At 41.6% G+C, this 22,188-nt stretch overlaps 1 protein-coding gene and 1 long non-coding RNA gene across 2 annotated transcripts in view; one reads left to right on the forward strand and one right to left on the reverse strand.

The window, feature by feature from the left end:
* LOC140903888 (uncharacterized) overlaps window positions 1-22,188 on the forward strand; it is a 315,051-nt gene that overhangs the window by 232,054 nt on the left and 60,809 nt on the right. The window lies entirely within an intron of this gene.
* LOC140903879 (keratin, type I cytoskeletal 19) lies at window positions 15,352-21,966 on the reverse strand. The gene is made up of 8 exons (XM_073325797.2): window positions 21,379-21,966; window positions 20,024-20,106; window positions 19,158-19,314; window positions 17,754-17,915; window positions 17,152-17,277; window positions 16,686-16,912; window positions 16,224-16,354; window positions 15,352-15,377 (listed from the first exon to the last, which is right to left on the reverse strand). The coding sequence occupies exons 1-8, from the start codon at window positions 21,964-21,966 to the stop codon at window positions 15,352-15,354; spliced, it is 1,500 nt and encodes a 499-aa protein (XP_073181898.2).

Genomic DNA, 22,188 nt, shown 5'->3' on the forward strand with positions numbered 1-22,188 from the left:
ATAAGGGTAGTTAAGCTCTGGAATAGGCTTTCAAAGGAGCTGTGGAATCCCCATCTGTGGAGGTTTTTAAGAATAGGGTGGGTGAACACCTGTCAGGGATGATCTAGATTTACTTGGTCTTGCCTCAGCACAGGGGTCTGGATTTGATAATATCTCAAGGTCCCTTCCAGCCCTATGTTTCTATGATTATAACACTTTGCAAAATACAATATATTAATATTGATAAAATTTCAGTTAGTGCTAGTTCAGGAGTTTGTCACATGTAATATTTATAGCCATCTGATCTCAGACAGTTTAGTGTTCAGCTATCTACTGAGTTCTCTTCCCAACAGCTTCCAACCCTGCAGGTTGTGTTATGCCTGTTCTCACTTCCAACTCTATTATAATGAGGTTCTGCTTTAAGCAACAGTACACCCTGGCTCAGGATGGCTGGTCTGTAATGAGGAATTGGGCCCACCTCAGCTGTGACTAAACAGCTGCCTCCCAGATGATGCCATCATGTGAGAGATCAGGTGATAGCTTGAAGATCACCACCAGCAAGGCAGGCAGGCATCTGTATTATATCCTGGCCAAGGGGAAAAGGACATGATTGATATATTTCACTTGTGTTAAAATAAAACTGAGTCCCTGATGAAAAGGGACTAGAATCCTATGACTAGAGATTGTTCCTTGGTTTATAGGCAAGTGCGTTAGCCCTTTGGCTTATATCTCTGAAATAAAAGGAGGCAGTTGGGAACAGAGAGGAAGACAGAACTAACAGAGCCAAGAGACTATATAGGGCTAGAGGGAGAGCTAAAACTAGAAAATACCTAAGAAGGGATATAAAGATGAGGAGCATGATTTTGTAGTAGATAGGGAAACAGTGAAGGTTTTACTGAACAGCTGATATAATCATGTTTGTATTTTAGGGTGAGAATATTAACAATGCTTAGCATTTAGATAGCACTTTACAAACATTTACCAAATCCTGACAACAACCCTATGGGGTAAGCAAGTAAATGCTTGTTCAAGATGAGGAAATTGATCCACAGAAACTGAGTGACTTAAATAAATCAACACAGTGAGTCACTGGCACAGATGGATGAGGAGCTCAGGTGTTCAAGGCTCCCATTTCCATGATCAAACCACTTTGGGGGTTGGCGATCCCTTATCAGAAGTCAAAAAAATGTGTTACCTCTTTATATTTGTTGTAAAAGTAACAGTAAAAATGTTATCAGTGATAGGCCAGTATAATTGATGTGTGTGTGCACGCACATGGTGCACGTGGTTTGAGAGGTTCACAGAGAATACTTGACCTTGAAGGTGCATAGGAAGTGAGGGAGAAAGATAGTGGGAGAGGATTACATGTGTGAACTTGAAAGGGGTGGAGCTATTTATATATTTGACATCACAAACTTTAAAGGTTGTGGCCACCCTAAAATTATTCTGGAATTTTTATTTTCTTTGCTTTAGAATCATAATTAAATTTTCAACACCTCACAACCCCCTTTTGCCTTTTAGATCAATCTGGGGTTTGCAACCCACCGATTGAGAAACAGGGCTCTAAACAATGCTCCCTCACTCGGTGTGCTACCCCATTCTGAACAGACTGGAGTTTGTCTATGAGTACCAGAGAGTCTAAAGAGGAGGGAATTGGAGTAATCAAAGAAGGAATGGAGAATGCATGAAAGTAATAGATCCAGGTGTGGGTTATAGTAGATGGAATTGCAGATTTTAACAATATGAGGTTCAAAGAAAAGCTATGGGGCAAGGATGCCTCTAAGATTATAGGTTTCAGAGTAGCAGCCGTGTTAGTCTGTATTCGCAAAAAGAAAAGGAGTACTTGTGGCACCTTAGAGACTAACAAATTTATTTGAGCATAAGCTTTGTAGCTCACAAAAGCTTATGCTCAAATAAATTTGTTAGTCTCTAAGGTGCCACAAGTACTCCTTTTCTTTTTCCAAGATTATAGACATTAGAGGCAAAAGAGAGGCCAGAACTGAGAGAGCTAGAGAGAAATTCATTTGTCAACAAGTCAATTGAAAAAAGTTATGCAAGAGCCAGGTGTTGATATTTTAGATTGGTGAAGATAGACTCAAGGGTGGGACTGCTGAACGATTTAGTGATCGGTGTTGTCAGCATAATAATAGCCTACACCTAGCTTGATGGCATTTCTCTGTTTGGATGGAACATAATAATTTTTAAATGCCACATCTGCTCAATTCTAAAATTTCAGGGAATGTTCTAGGCACCAATGGGCAGAATCCTATTGATTTTGGTGAAAATTGGAAAACTGGAAAGGGAGGATGGAGGGACACATGGAGCCTGTAGCATCTGGTTAGCAGACTCAGCAACATCAGACAGGTCTGTAATTGTCTATACAAATATGAGACTTCACAGAGAAGGATCTTCACAAAAAGATCTTCCACCTCTGTCACATCTGGTTTTTCAGTGATGTTGGGCAGGGGTAGGGGTTGTTGTGAGCAGAACAGGGACTGATGGGAGAAAAGGAAAATAGCCACGTTTGATAAAAGCCTGAGCTAGGACTGAGAGAGTCCACCTGCCTGTGTCTAAGTAAGGAGAAGCAACTGCTACAACCATGCTCCAGCTGTTTCTCTCTGGACCTCTCACACTTGTGCTGTCAAAAGCTGCTGCTCTAAAAGTTGCTGCGTGACCCTGGTTGGGAATCTTTAACTATCAAGACGACTCTGGCTAGGATTTTTCTAAAATGCATCCCAGAATCACCCTGCAGCTATTAAACCTGTATTTTCCATTTACAGCAGATAGGCTACTACAAAAACAAAAAACATAGAAACCTCCAAACACAATGAACAATCTTTTGGTTATTCTCTCTGTTCCCCAATTAATACATTTTGGAAGAAAATATCTCAAGGGAAACTATGATTAGTTCAGATGAGGACTTGGACTTTCATTCATTAATTAGATTATTTGGATTTGTAAAAAGCACTCTTTTAACCTCACTCTAAGCACACATACAAAACACACTAAATTAACAATACAGTCATTAATAAACCTAGGGTCAGTTAAAGATCCATCCATTTTATAGGCCTCAATGAATCACCCTGAAGAAAAGCCCTGTAAATCGGTGAGTTAGACAATGTATCCTGGAGATGGAGATTAACAACTCAGAATTGGTTGGACCAGCACAGGGGAATGAATTCAAGATAAGGCCCCTTCATCTGGAATTTCCCTGGCCCCTGACTTGAAATCTGGAGTTTAGTAGTCTAAGTGTCTTGTCTGCTGTCAAAATCAGGGAATAACACATGGACAGAAGCAGTTTCAGGTGGCTAAGAGCCAAAATCATTAAAGACTTTACTGATTAAAATCACTTTCAATTTGATTTTAGCTTTTTATTTAGCTACCAACCCCACAGTATCAAGGGCTGAGAACTGTGCTGACTACAAGGACAGAAGTGTTTAGCCTCCCTGTGAGAGATACCATTATGTGTATTCTGCACCAGCTGAAATTTGAATGATTTTCATGTGGAGCCCTATGTACAGTTTAGTTTCTCACAGAGAAGTACATTAGAAAACCATGACCAGACATTATCCTTTTTATTCCATCAAAGTGGAGGGCTAGGTCGTCAACACACAAAGATTGGGGATCAGTCAGAAGGAACTCTCCCACCCCCAATCCCAGGATTTGAACTCCCTTTGGCCTGCAGCCTGGATGAGGGAGGTAATGGATAAATTTGAAAAAACAAGATTTAACCTCTGTTCCTCAGCATGCTCCTGCTGCCCCCTCCTCCCAGGCAAATCTATCTTCTGGTGTGAGCTGCAGGCAGACTGACTCTGGAACTGGCACAGGGCACTTTTTCTCAGCAACCCCTCTTTCCTCAGAACAGTGCTAAATGTGAACAGTCCTAACCAATCTTCTTTATTGGAGGAGCTCAGATACACATATGCATACATCTATGTTAGAAAGGAGGAACAGGTTGCTTTCCAGGATCATCTGGGTCCATCTTGCTTAATCAATTCGTTGCTGTTTCAGGTGCCTTGGGCACTGGTGCACCTTGGTCCTTCCTTGCCTGTGATACATAGTAGTCTAGTTTCTTGTGGGCTGTAATACTTTGGCCATCTTTCCCACCCCAGGCACCCTCACAGAATTTTTCTCGGTACTATGTTCTTCAGTGTTTTGCCCAGTCAGTTTTAAATGGTGCATATGATGGGACTTCCACCACTAAACTTGGGAGAGTGTTTAATAGTCTTGTTGACCCATCACTGTACATTCTGCATATATGGCTTAGTATTTGCACCTGAATTAGATTCCAACAAAAAGTTTTTGAAAGGGAATTAAGAAATTCCTGGACACAGGTTTCTGGTTGCATCAGACAGAAGTAAAGTTTTATTAGAGACATTTTTATTCAGAAGGTAGATTACCAACTATGGTAAAGATTAACTCAAGTAACAGTGATTGGCACACAAAGAGATAAAGATGAAAGAAGCAGGTGGCATGGTAGGATTGAAGATGGCCATTTGATCAGCTCTGATGGGCCTCTTTGGATAGGTATTATCAGCCGTTTTAAGTAACTGGAAGAAGTATTTCTCCTTGCTCTTTGCATAGGTGTGCATTGAATGTGCTGGGCACACTTTCACTTTGTGGATGGTTCTGCTTGAAGGGGCTTGCACTGAGAGATGCTGGATTCACTGTCTTGAAAAACCTACTGAGAGACAGCAGAAACCATAATTTTGCTTAGAGGGGGAATAAAATATCTCACACCACATTTTTATTACTTATTTAGCACCGTGTGCTAGGTCCTTTCTAATCATTCAAGAAGGAGAGTTCTGGCTCTGGGGATCTTCCAAAGGAAGGACAGACAGACAAGTAGGCAGGTTAGGGTATGGTATAGGTTAAAAGATCCATGGCTCATCAGCTTGAAGGGTGTGATTCATCACCATAATTACACATTATAATCCAGCTCCTATTATTTAGTAAAACCATGGAATTTTATTAGTATCTCGTAATCACTAGGGAATTAAAAGCATTTTTCTGTAATAAAGATACAGTATAGTTCTTCAAGCACATAAGATGCTGAAGATATGACACTTTTTTCCCTCTGAGGACCTGTGCTATTTCTCATTCCACCAGCAACAAAGAGCTAAGAGCTGGGCAGGAAATGGTTTGTCCGACCTGTGAAAAAAATTGAGGTTTCAAAAAGTTCCCTCATCCTAAATTGGCACAAAAGGTCAAAATCTTGAAAATTTTTGCAGACTGAAAATTCAAACAAAGTGTTGGTTTGGGTCAATGGAAATGTTTTGTTTTAATAACACTGAAATGTTTTGTTTCAATTTCAACCATTTTTACCTCTAATTAGTTTAAACAAAACGTCGTTTTCAGCTGGAAAACCAGTTTTTTTCTCATTTTGAAAAGGTCAAAACAAGATATTTTGACATTCTGAAAACTTTTTTTCAAAAATGTTTTGAGTCCAAAAATTAATCAAAACTGACCCTTTCCCATGAAAAGTTTGTTTCAATGAATCAGTATTTTACCATGAAAACACATTTTGTTGAAAAATGCCCAAGCAGCTCTAGTTCTGACCTTGAAATAAATTGAGAATACTGCAAGTGCAGCTGGTTCAAAGATCATATACCCTTACTCCCATAGAGGGACTTCAACAGCAGGTGGTTTTAGGATTATTTAATAGCAAAATACGGTACTATTCTCTCTCTCTCTCTCTTTCTCTCTCTCTCTCTGTGTGCATTTAAAACAATATCAAGTTAATTGTTTAATATCTTAAAACAATATATTTTACGAGACCAGCAAAAGTCTGCTGTGTTTATAATATATAACCGCTGATACACCAACTTACATATACAATTTATTATATTTAGATTCCCTAGATGCATATTTTGAAGTTACAAAGTACAAATTGCAAGGAAAGATTGTGTGCCCATTGCATCTGACCCACACCCCATTGGAGGCAGTCACTCACTATGCTCACTGGTTTCAGAAGATGAAGATCCCATAGAACATTCATCTTGCACCCATCAGTGAAAAATTGCCTTGCACTTCATCCTTCATGGGCAGTTTGCTGCTCCTGGTAGGTGCAGACAAGAATACATTATCCTAACCAAATATTTGCCCTTTAGACTAATAAACCATTGTTCCATGCAGCATACTTAATCTGTTTCCTAATTTGTTACGTAATCTAGTATACACTAGTATTCACAAAATGCTACAGAGCAGCCTCTTGAAGACGCATCAACCAAACAGAGAGTTGATGATTATGAGTGGGCAGATGTATTCAGTAGTCATATCTGCCAGAATCCAGCTGTAGCAACAAGCATCGGGAAAGAGTTTTGCTCCCCGAGCACTCCAGCTCTTTGGGGCAGGTGCCATCTCTTTGTTTTTTGTTTGTACAGCACCGAGCTCAGTGGAGTCATGGCATGATCCATCACCAGGGTTCCTAGGTCCTACAGTAACACAAATAATAAATAATAAGTCCAATAATTTGCTCAAGGGGGGGGGGGGGACTACACCAGTGCTAGTGCAAGAGCTGGAGAATTAAATGAATTGCTCAGTGTAGACACAGCCTAGCTGGTACAGCCAGGAATACACTGGGCTTATTCCTAAACATATGCCACAATCTCTAATAGGTAAAAGATGCCAAAGTCATTCTGACAATGCACTGGTTTATGTATCTATAAATCCAGCAGGCCTGTCCACCTTCATCTGGTCTCTGGCTGCTGGCAGTTGGTTGTAATCACTACCACAACCTCCAGAGCAGCAGGTAATAATTCCGTCAGTCATACACAGGCGAATGTGGTCAGGAATCCCAGAGAAGGTGGGAAATAAATTTACACCATCTCCCAAGAAAGTAACCTAGGCAAAGTCAGGCTCATCTCAAAGTTCTCATGGACCTGACTGATTAAGATGGGCAACTGGGCTAGGGCAATGAGCAACCAAGATAGGCAGTTGGAATCTTATCTTCTTAGTCAGTTTCCTCATTTTCAGTTGACACGATTTCCACAGGATTATGTTTTATCACATTCCACCGATAGGGCCTCATCTGCTTTACAGCATATTTCTGTTAAACAGCCAAGATTCTTAATTCCCAGAATTAGCAAAACAAACACACCTGAAAACTGGAGTTTAAAATATAGCTTTATTGCCTATGTGAAGAAACAACCTACACAATGACAGGTTTCAGAGTAACAGCCGTGTTAGTCTGTATTCGCAAAAAGAAAAGGAGTACTTGTGGCACCTTAGAGACTAACCAATTTATTTGAGCATGAGCTTTCGTGAGCTACAGCTCACTTCATCGGATGCATACCGTGGAAACTGCAGCAGACTTTATATACACACAGAGAATATGAAACAATACCTCCTCCCACCCCACTGTCCTGCTGGTAATAGTTTATCTAAAGTGATCATCAAGTTGGGCCATTTCCAGCACAAATCCAGATTTTCTCACCCTCCACCCCACCACACAAATTCACTCTCCTGCTGGTGATAGCCCATCCAAAGTGACAACTCTTTACACAATGTGCATGATAATCAAGTTGGGCCATTTATCATGCACATTGTGTAAAGAGTTGTCACTTTGGATGGGCTATCACCAGCAGGAGAGTGAATTTGTGTGGGGGGGTGGAGGGTGAGAAAACCTGGATTTTTGCTGGAAATGGCCCAACTTGATGATCACTTTAGATAAGCTATTACCAGCAGGACAGTGGGGTGGGAGGAGGTATTGTTTCATATTCTCTGTGTGTATATAAAGTCTGCTGCAGTTTCCACGGTATGCATCCGATGAAGTGAGCTGGAGCTCACGAAAGCTCATGCTCAAATAAATTGGTTAGTCTCTAAGGTGCCACAAGTACTCCTTTTCTTTTTGCGAACCTACACAATGCATCATTAACAACACAGTGCCCTCTAGAGGACAAGATGGGAACAACAAAACAGTACCTTCAATCTTGTGCTGTCATTTACACCTGCATAAATTGAATCCAATGATGTAAGATGCTTCCAGATCAGAATTCACCACTCACCTGTTTCAGTGGTAGCATTAGACAACCCTTTTGCACAGGTATAAGTAATGACATAAGGCGCAGGACCATGGAGAATCATACTTTGTGTCATTAGAGGGCAGGGATTGTGTTTCCATATGTGTTGGAATAGAACCTAGTACAATGAGGTTCTGGAAACTATTGCAGTTTATATTATATTAATTTATTATCTTATATTATATATCAAACACTACTCCCTTGGGACTATTAAAAAAACTTGCTATACATTTTACTACCCTTATTAAAATATTCTCCAGTTCTTTACCCAGCATTTTCAGGCTCTCTTTCTCTCTTTATGATTGTGCACAGCTGTCAGTGTTTGGGTGAGTTGAACACCAGGGCAGTATAACAGTTGTACTAAATCAAGCAGCAAGAGCCAGGACTTTAAAATACTCCCACATTTTTTTCATGCTTTGTTAATCAGACTAGTGGTGGGCACTGAGCAGCACTCAAATACTATAGAGAATGGGTACTAATATAAGAACACAGGAAAATAAATAGATGGTCTCAGAATTACGAATTGCCAAATGCTGTATAATGCTTAAAGAGGCAGGTATCTTGTCAACCATATCTTCTGCCCCTTCCTCACACTTGAATTAGAAAGCTCCCTGTGAATAGTGGTATTAGAAGATGTCTCTTTCCTTTGTTTGATATTTTCTAGTGCTAAGCACTAGAGGTCGTCATCTGAGCACACTGCTTTGCCTGTTGATCTAAGGAAGCTTATTTCTTCCGGCAAAAACTGGGAAACATTCTTGTTTGGCAAGAACTGAGACTTTTCTGTCTATTTGAAGAGTATTTCACCCCTTGCCAGATAAGTTTGTATTCTCTGGATTCTTTTAACTTCCTGACTTCTCTTGGCTCCCTATATACCAGAGGTGGGTCTTGCTTCCTCTGTTGGTGTGTCAGAGCCAAAGTATTATCCCTCCCCAGGTCCTCTGTCTACCCTGTTGTTGCAGGGCACAAAATGATCCCCAGCTGGGGTCAGAAAGACAATCCCTCTCAATTTATGGTGTTAATGACATACTAGGAAAGTTTTACACTTTCCTCTGAATCATCCAGCACTAGCCAGAGACGGCCAAAGACTGGATATGGGACCAAAGAGATCACTGCTCTCTTCCAAATGTGATGATTTCTTTGTTCCTCTAGGGAGAATTTATCTGTTTCTGCATTATAAGTAATGCTTAATTTCTAAGCAGAGGATTCCCACACACTGTTCTATGTGACTGTGGGACTAAGAGACATGCTTTGAAACATGCTGTATATGCTAAAACCTGGCTGTCCTCAAACATCTCCTATTTCCTCCCTGTAGGTGGCTCTCTTGTGTTTCAGAGTAGCAGCCGTGTTAGTCTGTATCCGCAAAAAGAAAAGGAGGACTTGTGGCACCTTAGAGACTAACCAATTTATTTGAGCATAAGCTTTCGTGAGCTACAGCTCACTTCATCGGATGCATTCAGTGGAAAATACAGTGAGGAGATTTATATACACACAGATCATGAAAAAATGGGTGTTATCATACACACTGTAAGGAGAGTGATCTCCTTGATTGTGATGGCCCACCTTGATTATCACCAGAAAAGGTTTTCTTTCCCCCCTTCCCACCCGCTCTCCTGCTGGTAATAGCTCATCTTAAGTGATCAGTCTCCTTACAGTGTGTATGATAACACCCATTTTTTCATGATCTGTGTGTATATAAATCTCCTCACTGTATTTTCCACTGAATGCATCCGAGGAAGTGAGCTGTAGCTCACGAAAGCTTATGCTCAAATAAATTGGTTAGTCTCTAAGGTGCCACAAGTCCTCCTGTTCTTTTTTCTCTTGTGTTTGTTAACAGTAATTTCTGGTTCCATCTGGATTTTGTATGATCAGAGTGACAGTGCACTTGACCCTGAATGATTTTCTTTTTATGGGTGATTGTCGATGAGAAACAGCCCACCCCAACATATTGTACCAAACCTTGCAGTACTTGCATATTCCCTTCCCTGTGCAGAAAGCTGATAGGGAGAGTGTCTCAGAAAACTTTTCCAGGATGTGCTCACCATTCCTGTGCACCTACACTTTTTAAATTAAGACACAGAAACAAAAGACCAAATTCTGCACTTTGTTTCACCAGTTGTATGCCTGTGTAAATTGATTGAAGTCCATGGAGTTAATCTGCTGTAAGACCAGCGTGACAGAGTGGAGATCAGGCCAGATGTTACGATAGTTAACTAAGATTTCTAAAAGACTGATTTTTTTCAAATATTGATTTAAGTGAGTGTAGTTGGTGCAGTAAATTGCCAGTTGTGTAAAATATGACTTTGGTGTCTAATTGCTTTTCATGTTTATTCATAGAGATGTGGAAATAATTGATTTTCAATTCACTGGTGGTACTGAAAAATGAGAAAAAAATTATTTCAACTTGACCAGAAATGAAACTTCTTTGAAATTTTTGGTGGGAAAAAAATCAAATGATAATTCATTTTGGGTAAAACAGAAAATGTTCAAAAAAATATTTCCTTTCATTTTTGAGCTTTTTTAATTTTTAAAAATAAAAGTGAAGTAAATTTTTTAACAAAATGTCTTTCTGAATTCAAAAATAGAAATGTTTCATTTTGGAAATATCAAAATGAAACTTGTTTTTTCTAAAATATTTCAACTCTTTTTTTTCCCCAGCCAGAACAATTAGGCAAAATTGATATGCATTCATATTTTTTATTTAAAAAAACCCCCATTGTGGACAAAAAGTTTTGCCAGAAGAGACCATTCTTACCACCTAGTCTGACCTCGCACATAACGCAGGGTAGAGAATTTCACCAGTGATTCCTGCATTGAGCCCAGAACTCATTGTTAAGCTAAAGCATATCTTTTAGGAAGACATCCAGTCTTGATTTAAAGACTTCAAGTGATGAACACTCTGTTGCACCCCTAGATAAGTTGTTCTAATGGCTAATTACCCTCACTGTTGAAAAAAATACCTTATTTCCAGCCTGCATTTGTCTAGCTTTAGCCTTCAGTCTCTGGATGTTGTGTTTCTGTCTGCTAGATTAAAGAAAATCAGAAATCTATCCAAAATCTTCTCCCAGTGTATTTATAGACCATGATCAAGTCACCTCTTAACTTTCTTTCCTGATAAATAAAATAGATAGAGCTTCTTGAGTCTCTCACCATAAAGCAGGTTTTCTAGACTTGATTTTAGCAACTGCAGCCATATTTCTGCTCGGATTTAGCAAAATCATTCTATTTATGTATTGTCCATTAGGCTGAACCTAGGCTGATTTTTACATCTTTGCAAAGTCCTGCTCAGGATATTCAGGATCTCAGAAAGTCTGAACTGGACTGGCACTCAGATTTACTAAAGCCAAGGGTAGGGATGGTGGAACCTTGTGGCCAAGCATTCACCATCCATGGAAACTATAGTTCACGAGGGTGCTCACAAAACTAGTTGGATTGAACTAACCTTTTATTCCTCTGGTTTAAACCCATGGTTTTTTCTCTGGTGACTCAGTCTATTTTTAAAATTTTTTTTTTTTAGCTAAAGAGAAGTGAGTTTTCTGTATTAGGTGTAGAAGAGCCCCTGCCCCAACCAAAATTGGGCAAGCACAAATGGGTTCCCTGAATTTGTGTTTTCATTAGAATGTTTCTTTGTCTCTGGACTTCTCATCTCTCCCCTTCCCCCCACGCTCACATTTTGATTTTTTTCACATCCATAAGAACATAAGAGTGGCCATACTGGGTTAGATCAATGATCCATTTAGCCTAATATCCTGTCTTCCAACAGTAGCCAATGCCAGATGTTTCCAAGGGAATGAACACAGGCAACTGTCGCATGATCCATCCCCTGTTATCTAGTCCCAGCATCTGGCAGCCAGAGACTTAGAACACCCAGAGCATGGGGTTGCATCCCTGACCATCTTGGCTAATGGCCATTGATGGATCTATCCTCCATGAATGTATCTAATTCTTTTTTGAACCCAGTTATATTTTTGGCCTTCACAACATCCTCTGGCAACAAGTTCCACAGGTTGACTGTGCGTTGTGTGAAGAAATGCTTCTTTTTGTTTGTTTTAAACCTTCTGCCTGTTAGTTTCGTTGGGTGACCTCTGGTTCTTGTGTTATGACAAGGAGTAAACAACACGTACTTATTCACTCTTTCTGCCCCAGTCATGATTTTATAGACCTCTGTCAGATTCCCCTTAGCTGTCTCTTTCCCAAGCTGAACAGTCCCATTCTTTTTAATCTCTCCTCATACTGAAGCTTGTTCCATGCTCCTAATAATTTTTATTGACCTTCTCTCTACCTTTTCCATTTCTAATATATCTTTTTTGAGATGGGGCAACTAGAATTGCATGCAGTATCCAAAGTGTGGGCATCCCATGGATTTATATAATGGCATTATGATATTTAATATCTTATTATCTATCCCTTTCCTAATGGTTAGGAACATTGTTAGCTTTTTTGGCTGCCGCTGCATATTGAGCAGATGTTTTCAGAGAACTATCAACAATGACTCCAAGAGCTCTTTCTTGACAGCTAATTTAGACCCCATCATTTTGTATGTCTACTTGGGATTATGTTTTCCAATGTGCATTACTTTGCATTTATCAACACTGAATTTCATCTGCCATTCTGTTGCCAGGTCCTCCAGTTTTCTGAGACCCCTTTGTAACTTTTCACAGTCTACTTTGGACTTAACTATCTTGAGTAATTTTATATTGTCTGCAAACTTTGCCATCACACAGTTTACCCCTTTTTATTCCCTATCTTTGTCAGAGGAGGAAAAGCCCAGGTGTTTCTGCATTGCTGTAACACTGTGTGAGCTAATATAATTCTCAAAATAATGAAGACATTTTAAAAATTTGCAAAACATTGAGCAGGAGCAGTATCCTGGCTTGTCAAAGAGCTATGAGCATGTGGTGTACAGCAGACACTAGAATAATCCATGAACCTCAGTGATATGTGACATCTACATAACTACATCCTATCCACTTAGACACAAGTCGGAAGAATGGTATGTGTGTTCTTTCGGGGGAAACAAGGATCTTGGTCTTGTAAATAAGGGTTAGTAGTCTGGATAGCTCTGCATATCAAAGGGCTCTGTTTGCACTAGTCTTTTTCCCCCCTTTCAGTTCTCCACACTGCTGTTACTGATGCAGCTCCCCAATAGTGGGCATGTTCCAACATAAAGCGACTGTCCTCAGAGGACACCAGTTTGTATCCCAGCCAGGGGTCCTGATTCTCACAGGATATGAGTAGTCTCCCAGGTCTCATGCACATGCACACTCATGCACACACACTTCTTTTTATGTTTGTGTAGCTGCCTCGTTGGCATCTGTCACTTCTGTGTATGTAAAATTCACTTCCACGTGGCATGATCACTACATTGTGCCTTTACATATTACTCCGTATGTACAGTCACTGAAACATCTGTAGGGCCCTGCTCTAAAACAAAGGCCAGCAAAGTTCTTGCTACTGCAGATGATATTTGTGACTTCCTGTGTGCAATGTACAGCTCTGGGATGCTGTGTTTAGGTGGTGCTGTTGTGGAGGGCAAGAGGGGGGTGTTGGCTTTGTTTTTGTTGAGGGGTGGGATAGGCTTTGGGGTTTGGTTTCTTTCTTGGACTATGCTGGCAAAACGCTAACAACCTATGCATGATCCGGGGATGCTTCCACAATACTGTGTTTGCTCGAAGCATGGCTCTCCTATTTGCCACAAAGTGGGCACATGGAACACTGCCTTAACTACATTCTGCCCTCCTCACCATCATCAGTTGTACCACAGCACCTTCCTTCCACCTCTGCCCTCATTCTCTGCCACCATTCCAAAAGGTATGTACAGCAGATGCATTACAAAGTTTTAACCCTATTAACAGTTCTAGCGACATTCCTAATATTTAAAACAAGGACTATTGGTGGAACCAGTAATACCTCTAAAATTGGTGTTAACTTTTTAAATGCTTCCATTGTATTTACATAAAATATGCATACGATGAATAGATCTACACCTATAAACATTCATATTAAATGTTACATTCTTTTTCTCTCTCGGCCTCTTTTCTCCCCATCTAATTTCTACCCATAAAAGGAACATTTTCAAGATGGCCACTGTCCCACCTTCACTTCTGGGTTGAAACTATAGTTTTACAAAATCCTAGAATTTGAGAAAACGTGTTTGGTTCAAGTGAGTCCTCATGGGCACAAACACAGATGACCAGGTTCTGACAGAAACTGTCACAAACCCATTGAGAACCAAACCCAGTGTGTGTCTCAGAGTGGGACTGGATTGCTGGGGGGTGGGTTACATAACCTTTCCCCTTTAGGTTACTAACCTGAGTTCAGTTTAGGCTGGTAGTGACCAAAGGAGTTGTCCAGTGAGTCTTTGGTGACCTGTACAAAGGGAATTGGTTGCTTCAGTCCATTTCTTAGTGAGAAGGTGTCGACATTGTAGAAATAGGCCTGTTTGTTGTGATCTCAGAAGAGATGCAATGACTTATAAAGAACAATGTTTCACTCACCCCTCACAGAGCTTGTCACTGCAAGGTATTGCTGGTGCTTAGTGTGAGTGTGCGGGAGTACCTGTTCTGCAGATCTCCAAAGCTGTCATTCAGACACTTCAAACTGCTCTTAATTCTCTTCTTACACCTGAAATGTAGCATACTCATAGCAGAGAAACCAGCATAAACCCTCATGCATTAGCTGCACAAAGGGCCTCTATCCAAAGAATATTAGCTCAGATAGTAACAGGAAGTGTCTGATACATAACCATAGACACGACGGGAGGAAGACACCTGCTACATCAACTAGTCCATTTCCACAGCTCTTTTGCCAAGGCCAGATTGTTCTCCTTAGTTTACTGTCCAGACCAGTTTTAAATGATTCATGTTGTGGGGCTTCCACCACTTCCCTTTGGGGATGATGGCACAGTCTAACAGACCTATCTGAGCGCATGGCTTCGTGGTTAACCCGGTACCAGAGACCACTGAAAAGTTGGATAGAGGAAACCATTTCCCAGACACAGGTTTCTTGATTGCATCAGGCAGAAGCAAAGTTTTATTGGAGACACTTTTTCAGCAGAAGGTAAATTACCAACCACGGTACAGATTAACTCAAGTAAGTAATTATTGTAATTAGACACACAGAGCATCACAGATTGGAAGAAGCAAGTATCATGATAGGCAGGAAGATGGACCAAAGCTCAGATGGGCCCCTTAGGACACTAGTGTTGGCATTAGCAGTGATGAGTAATTCTGAAGAGCTCTTCTCCATGTTCTTTGCAGAGGTGCACAGTGAATGTGCTGGCTGAGCTCTCGCTTTGTGTATGGGTGGGTCTTTGCTGGGTGGGTCTTGCACTGGAAGATGCCGGTTTCTCTTCTTAGTCACAGATCTTTCTGCCGTGCCCTGGAGAGGGATAAATAGAACCATTACTTTGCTTAGAAAGAAAGTAAAACCTTCCCTGCAGCATCAGGCTTTGAGATGTGCCTATTTAACATATACCCTGAGTGTGTGGGCTGCACACAGACACCCTGCTGACTATAAATTCAGATGAGCTCCAGAACTTCCCCAAAATTGTTTATGTGTTTAGAATACAAAAAAAGAATACAAACCCCGCAGGTCGGGCCAGCCGCTGTGCTGGGAATGCACAAGGGAAGCTCCTTGTGCCCTTCCCCTGGCCTAGTCCATCCCCTAGACACCCAGCTCACTCTGCCCCCAATGTGTTTTATTTTTCCTAGAAAGCAAATATAAATTGTTGTGCTCTCCCCACGGCTGAATGCACCTCCCGGAGATACTGTTTGTGGCCTTGGATCCATTTTCCCATCCCCGACCAACACCTCGTTGGTTCCGTCTCTCTGTTTTAAGGATGTTTTACCACCTCCTTCGTCCTACAAAACACCCAGCCTCCATTTCCCTCTCTCTCACTGCTTCCACTTCAGGCTACCTTTCTTTTCCCTCTTTCCTCCTCCCTCTCTTTTAGCTCTCTTCTCCCTCACTTGCACCATTCATAATTCATAGAGAGTCACAACTGCATTTGATCCTGTTTCTTGACAACACTCCCCAAACCATACCACCGTTGTGTCACCATGTCCTACCAGACTCTCCAGTTGCCTTACAACAGGGTCCTGAAAGGTGAGCTACAGCACCTCACAACCACCTAACAGAGAGTGGGTTTGACAGCTTCTCTCTTGCCCTATTGGTAAGAAGAGGACCAAAGAAACATTTTCCTTTATACGGTAAGTCAGTTCTTACCTTTTAGATCACCAGGGTGGCAAGACGTGACATGGGGCAGAGAGTGGGAAGATGAAGAGTAGGAGTGGGACGTTTTAGTGACTGTTCCTCCTCCTATCCCACCTCCTACGCCAATCCCTCCATCCGAGCCACTGGGACAAGGAAAGAATGTTTGGTGAATGAACGAGAAACCAACCTTACAATGGCATTGTAGGTTCAGTGAAGCCATGTGACTTTGTCTGTCCTCAATCGCTACCAGTCCAGCAAAGAGCCAGGACCTGTCCAGAATGCCTCCCCAGCACCCTCACTCCGCTTTGTCCACGTAGAAAAGCAAAAGCACATCACTACAGGGCGAGTCATTCTCCCCACTAACTTTGCCCACAAAGGATGAATTAGTCATAGGCTGCCATTGCCAATGGGCTTTTTGCACAGATCACAGCATAGGTGTTGCTTTATGCCCCGCTGTGTCTGTAGTCTACATACACAATGTCACGCTGTCCTCCTTCCAGCAGGCAGCAGTAAGTGTGAATCTCCTGCTCCAGTCGACATTTGACATCCAGGAGGATCTTGTACTCGTGGTTCTGGGACTCAATTTCTGCTCGCAGGTCAGCCAGTTGCTGCTCCACACAGGTGATCTGTTGCTGTAACTGGCACAGGTGGCCGTTGTAGCGACTTTCAGTTTCAGCCAAAGAGGCTTCCAGGTTGTCTCTCTAAGAATTGAAGCAAAAGACCCACATGTACTTTAGCCATGCACTAAATTAAACCCATCTCGATGCAGGAAGTTGAGGATTTCAACGCAAAAATAAAAGCAAATCGTTGCTAACAATGGGTGTGGCAGTGATATCATCACGGCTACATAGAGTGCCAGGCTAGGCTGGTCCCCATCAGACCAGAAATCCAGACGTCAGTGTGTCACAGGTGAGATATCAATGGTGACAACATCACATACCTGGCTGAGATGGGCTTGCAGATCAATTTCCAGGCACTGCAACTGACGTCTAAGTTCAGAGACCTGGCTGTTGCAGGACTCAACCTCCTGACTGCTTGTGATGACCTCACGATTCACCTCCTCAATCTGAAAACCAGAAACCCAGAATAAAGAGCTTCAGAGGGATTTTTTTAATTGTCAGGTGGATCTAGTGAATGTATAAAGGAGTGGGTAACAAAAGATGTAAGATGGGCAGGAGCTGAGCAAGTTTTCTGCATACTGGAATCAATCTCATCTCTTGCTTGTAACTCCCCTTGCTATTCTAATGCTAAGACCCCTCACAACTTAACCAGTAATTCTCTTCTGTCCTAACTGACAGGCTTGCCCACTGTTCCACCAACACACCTCAATAATGACATGTAGCAAACCCCGTTCTTCCATGAGACACATTCACTGTGTATGCACAGGGCCTCCATCCCCTGTGCACCTGGTCACTATACATCTATGCTGATGACGTTTAGAACATATGATACAGGAATAAATTCTCCCCGTGGCGTGCATGTGTGATTCAGAAATAGCTCCTGTATTTTTGCTTGAGAGAGTTACAGTTGTGATGAATTTACCTTGCATTCATACCAATCTTCAACCTCTTTGCGATTTTGTGCAATCATTGTTTCATACTGGCATCTCATCTCCTCTAGGATTTTCTTCAGATCTGGGCCAGGACAGGAATTGACCTCCACGCTGACATCACCAGTGGACTGGTTTCTCAGACAATTGATTTCCTGCAAAGATAACCCAGATCAGCTTGTTTGAAAAGAAAAAAAACATGAGTTGAGTTCTCTGGCAAGTGAGAGCAGCATGCCACTGTCAGTGAGCCTCTACGTCCTGGGGCCCATTTCTGACAGTCACCACACTGTCTCTGATGCATCTTCTCCAGTATACACCCAGCTCTGATGGGGAAACCACAGCTGATTTCCAAGCAAAGCTCTACAGTGAGTACTCCTGAGATAAAGAAACAGTGGATGTTTATTGGTTTGTGTGATGGTTAATCACAGCAAATTAAGGAATTCCTGACTATTTTTGCAGCAAAAAAGGACATTTTTATGCTTCATCTTCACCTGGGTCTTTTTGTCACTGGATCTTGCATAAGAGGTGATTTCCTGTGATAGTTTCTACATTATGCTTTTTAACAGTTTGTGTTTTCACAAGAGCCATTTTTGTGTGTGGCTCTTCTACTCACCAAATCCAGTCAGCGCATTTCCACTGACATTTTTGTTGCATACATATTGTGACAGAATTAACTTTGATGAATGAAAGTCACTCATTTTCCCGAATGGGTTTGGACTAGTGTTACAGGTTCTCTTGGCCTCTTTTTGACAAAGAAGTCATTCTTTATTTTAGATTAGTCACAATAGGTTGGCTCTCTTAGAGTTCCTGACCTACTCTTCCTGGATCTGCTACTGAGTTTCCAAGTGATTTTGGGCAGGACACTTCTTTTAACCATTCCTTAAATATCCTGGCTTTGCAACAGAGAGAATACTAGCATCACAGGGATGTTGTTAATACTAATTAATTGTTTATGAAGTGTTTTGAGTTAAATTAAGTAATGGGCCCGTGACAAATCAGCTGGAAGATTTCTCCAACTCACCTCTAGTCTCTAAGGTAGCTCTCTCCCCTTCCCCTTCTGCAGAGCCCAGGAGCTCCCAGAAGCTTGACATTCATTCCTAACACTCAGGTCCTACATTGTTCACAAACCTTAGATGGCTGGATCTGAGCTCTTGGGCTGATTGTGACAATTACTCCGGCTCAGGATCCGCCCTCTTTATATTTCAAATTAGAATGAATATGATAGGCAACGGGATTTGTGAAAGGAGTACTATCATAATAATGCAGATTATTATTAATATTCTCTTGGTCGTAGTTGCAGTCGTGCCCTGGTGTTTTAATCAGGGTCAGGTCCCCACTGCCTTAGTAAGTAATGTACAAAATTTAAAAAAAATCCATTTAAGGGAATGAGCTCCTACCTCCTCGTGGTTCTTCTTCAGACAACACAGCTCTTCCTTCAGGCACTCAAGCTGTGACTCCAGGTCAGACCTGCACAGGGTCAGTTCGTCCAGAACTTGGCGTAAGCCATTAATATCAGCCTCCACACTCTGGCGAAGGGCCAGCTCAGTCTCATACCTAAGCCATGGACAAAAGAGACAGAAAAGTCAGCCCCTGGCTGAGCCCACCATTAAGGAACTACTACAAAGATGTCACACACTAATTTTTCTGCACATCCCCTGGGAAATAATTGAAACCCTTTTCTTTTTTAAAAATCCGTGGGCCAGACTCTCAGTTGGTAAAAATCTGCATAGCTCCATTGCCTTCAATGGACTCTTGCCAATGTACATCTGTTGTCCCTATATTTTAGCCCATTAAACCTGACAAGCAAACTCTTTGTTGCCTCAAACACTCTGTCCTGGAAATGCCCCTATTCTGGCACCTCTAGAGGCAAAGACCAAAGGCACATATCAAAATCGGAGATCGCCACTTATGTGTCATTGTTCCCAAGTACTCCCCCATTGGTCTGTCTGTATCCATTGTTGTCTTTTGTCTTCTAGTGGGATTGTCAGCTCTTTGGGGGTGGTGAGTGTCATTTTGTTCTGTGTTTGTACAGTGCCTAGCACAGTGGGGTCCTGGGCCATGACTGAGCTTCATAGCTGTACTCTAATACAGATCATTAATAATAATAATAATAATAATAAAATCTCACAAAAATACAACCTGTCATGAATCAGGAATTCCAGTAATTCTTGGTTGGGGATTTCTTCATTTGTCAATTTGTAAATAGGATGTGAGGGAACAAGAGGAGAATGACAGGGTTTGTCTGGTACAGAGAGGTACTCACTTCAGTCTGAAGTCATCAGCTGCCATCTTGCTGTTATCAATGTTCAGAATGATCTTGTTGTTGTCTAGGGTAGTGCAAACAATCTGGAAAAGAATAGAGTCCAGGGGATTTTCAGCTCTGAAGTCTCTTCACTATGTCACATTCAGTGCCACATTGCAAATTTCAGTCTTTTTACGCTCCCAGGATTCAAATTCAGACAGATAGGAAGCACAGAAAATTTCAGATCCAAGGAGAAATGTTTGAGAAATGTCCAAGTGTGTGAAGTGAAATAGGTGAAATGAATGAATGTGTAAAAACACGCTGTTAAAATGCTAACAGTTTTGCAATTATAATTAGTGCTCCCTAGTGTCTGCTATAACAAACCTCACATTTTCAAATTTGGTCTATGGTTTGTAACTAGGAGTTTATATTTTTTTATCGCAAGACTTACTTTACAGCTCAGCATTTGGCAGGTATCTCTCTCCTGCACCCTGTGATTCTGTCTCCTTTGTTTTTCCTGTCTGGCTAACTCTTCTTCAGAATACACTTGGAAAATATTTTTAAAAAAAATTAAATTGCCCCTTCAAAACCATTGGTGACAAAGTATCCTTTTTTTCTTATTGTTCTTTAAGAGAATATTCCCCTTCCCCACCCTCACTTCTGTATACGAGCTCAAAGTTGGTTGAAATAGAAATGAGATTTTAACTAGAATCCGGGAAAACTGATGACAGGATACAATGTAATAATGAAGATAAATCAGTGGATTAATGAATGAATTTCTCTTCAACGAGGAGTAATGGTCTCAAGTTGCAGTGGGGGAGGTTTAGATTGGATATTAGGAAAAACTTTTTCACTAAGAGGGTGGTGAAACACTGGAATGCGTTACCTAGGGAGGTGGTAGAATCTCCTTCCTTAGAGGTTTTTAAGGTCAGGCTTGACAAAGCCCTGGCTGGGATGATTTAACTGGGAATTGGTCCTGCTTTGAGCAGGGGGTTGGACTAGATGACCTTCTGGGGTCCCTTCCAACCCTGATATTCTATGATTCTATGATTCTCACCTCCCTTTTGAATATAAATATTTTAAAACATCCCGTTACAAACTTCATTCATAAGGAGTACTGACCAGGGCCAGAATGTGCCCTGCATATGTAACCTTTTTCTCTATGTGCAAATCTGGTCAAGAAAAGGCAAATTGTAAATGGATTCATGAGTTTTCACACCCTCACTCGTAGTTCATAAAAGCAGTTGCCTTAATTTATGTCTTCAAAGAACATTTTACAAAAAGTGAAATATTGCCTCTCACAACTGCCCTTAGGATCTGAACACAGACTCAGAGGGAAGCTCTTACAATGGGGAATGCAGCCAAAAAAAAGTCACCTGATTTTGAAGATCTTCTATTTCCTTATAGTAGCAGCTGTAGTCCTTTGGTACACCGGAGTGTCCATGCTGGGCATACCATTCCCTGATTTTGCACTCTAAGGCAGCATTTTCTTCCTCCAGGCATCGCACCTGGTTCAGGTAAGAAGCCAGGCGGTCATTCAGATTCTGCATGGTCAGCTTCTCATCACAGTTGAAAAATATGCCATCTCCACAAACACCACCACCACCACCAAAGCCACCACTGACTGCACCACCAAAGCCACCTGCATATCCACAGCGGGTGCTGCCACCACTGAACCCAGTGCTGGAACAACCTCCATAACTGTATCCTGGGAGACCTGCTCCTAAGACCCCTCCATAGCTACCTCCAGAAAAGCTACCAGCACTCAGTCCCGCTCCACAACTCGCTCCACCACTGTAACTCCTGCCCGAAAAGCCTCTACCGCTGCCTATCCCATAGGAGCTATATCTTCCCGAAGAGATGGAAGAAGTCCTTCCTCCACCACCACTTCCAACCACACAGCTACCACCACTACTCCTGCCTTTGGAAGAGAGAGTAACAGTCTGCTTGGTGCTGCAGCTCATAGCGACAGCGATTGAGAGTCCAGCCCAAAGCCCAAAGCAAGAGGCCCAGCTTGATATGAATTCAGACTGCAGATTTTCTATCCCCACAGATCTCTATTTATACCTTCCACAGTGGGTGTCACCAGTAGGGTGTTTCTCCTTCTCATGGGGCTGACTAGTCTTGCTGTTTATGCCAAGAATAATTTCCCAAAGGCAGTTTCCCTCCAGAAATCCCAGTACAAC

The sequence above is a fragment of the Lepidochelys kempii genome, chromosome 27 (genome assembly GCF_965140285.1).
Source record: "Lepidochelys kempii isolate rLepKem1 chromosome 27, rLepKem1.hap1, whole genome shotgun sequence".
Lineage (NCBI taxonomy): Eukaryota > Metazoa > Chordata > Testudines > Cheloniidae > Lepidochelys > Lepidochelys kempii.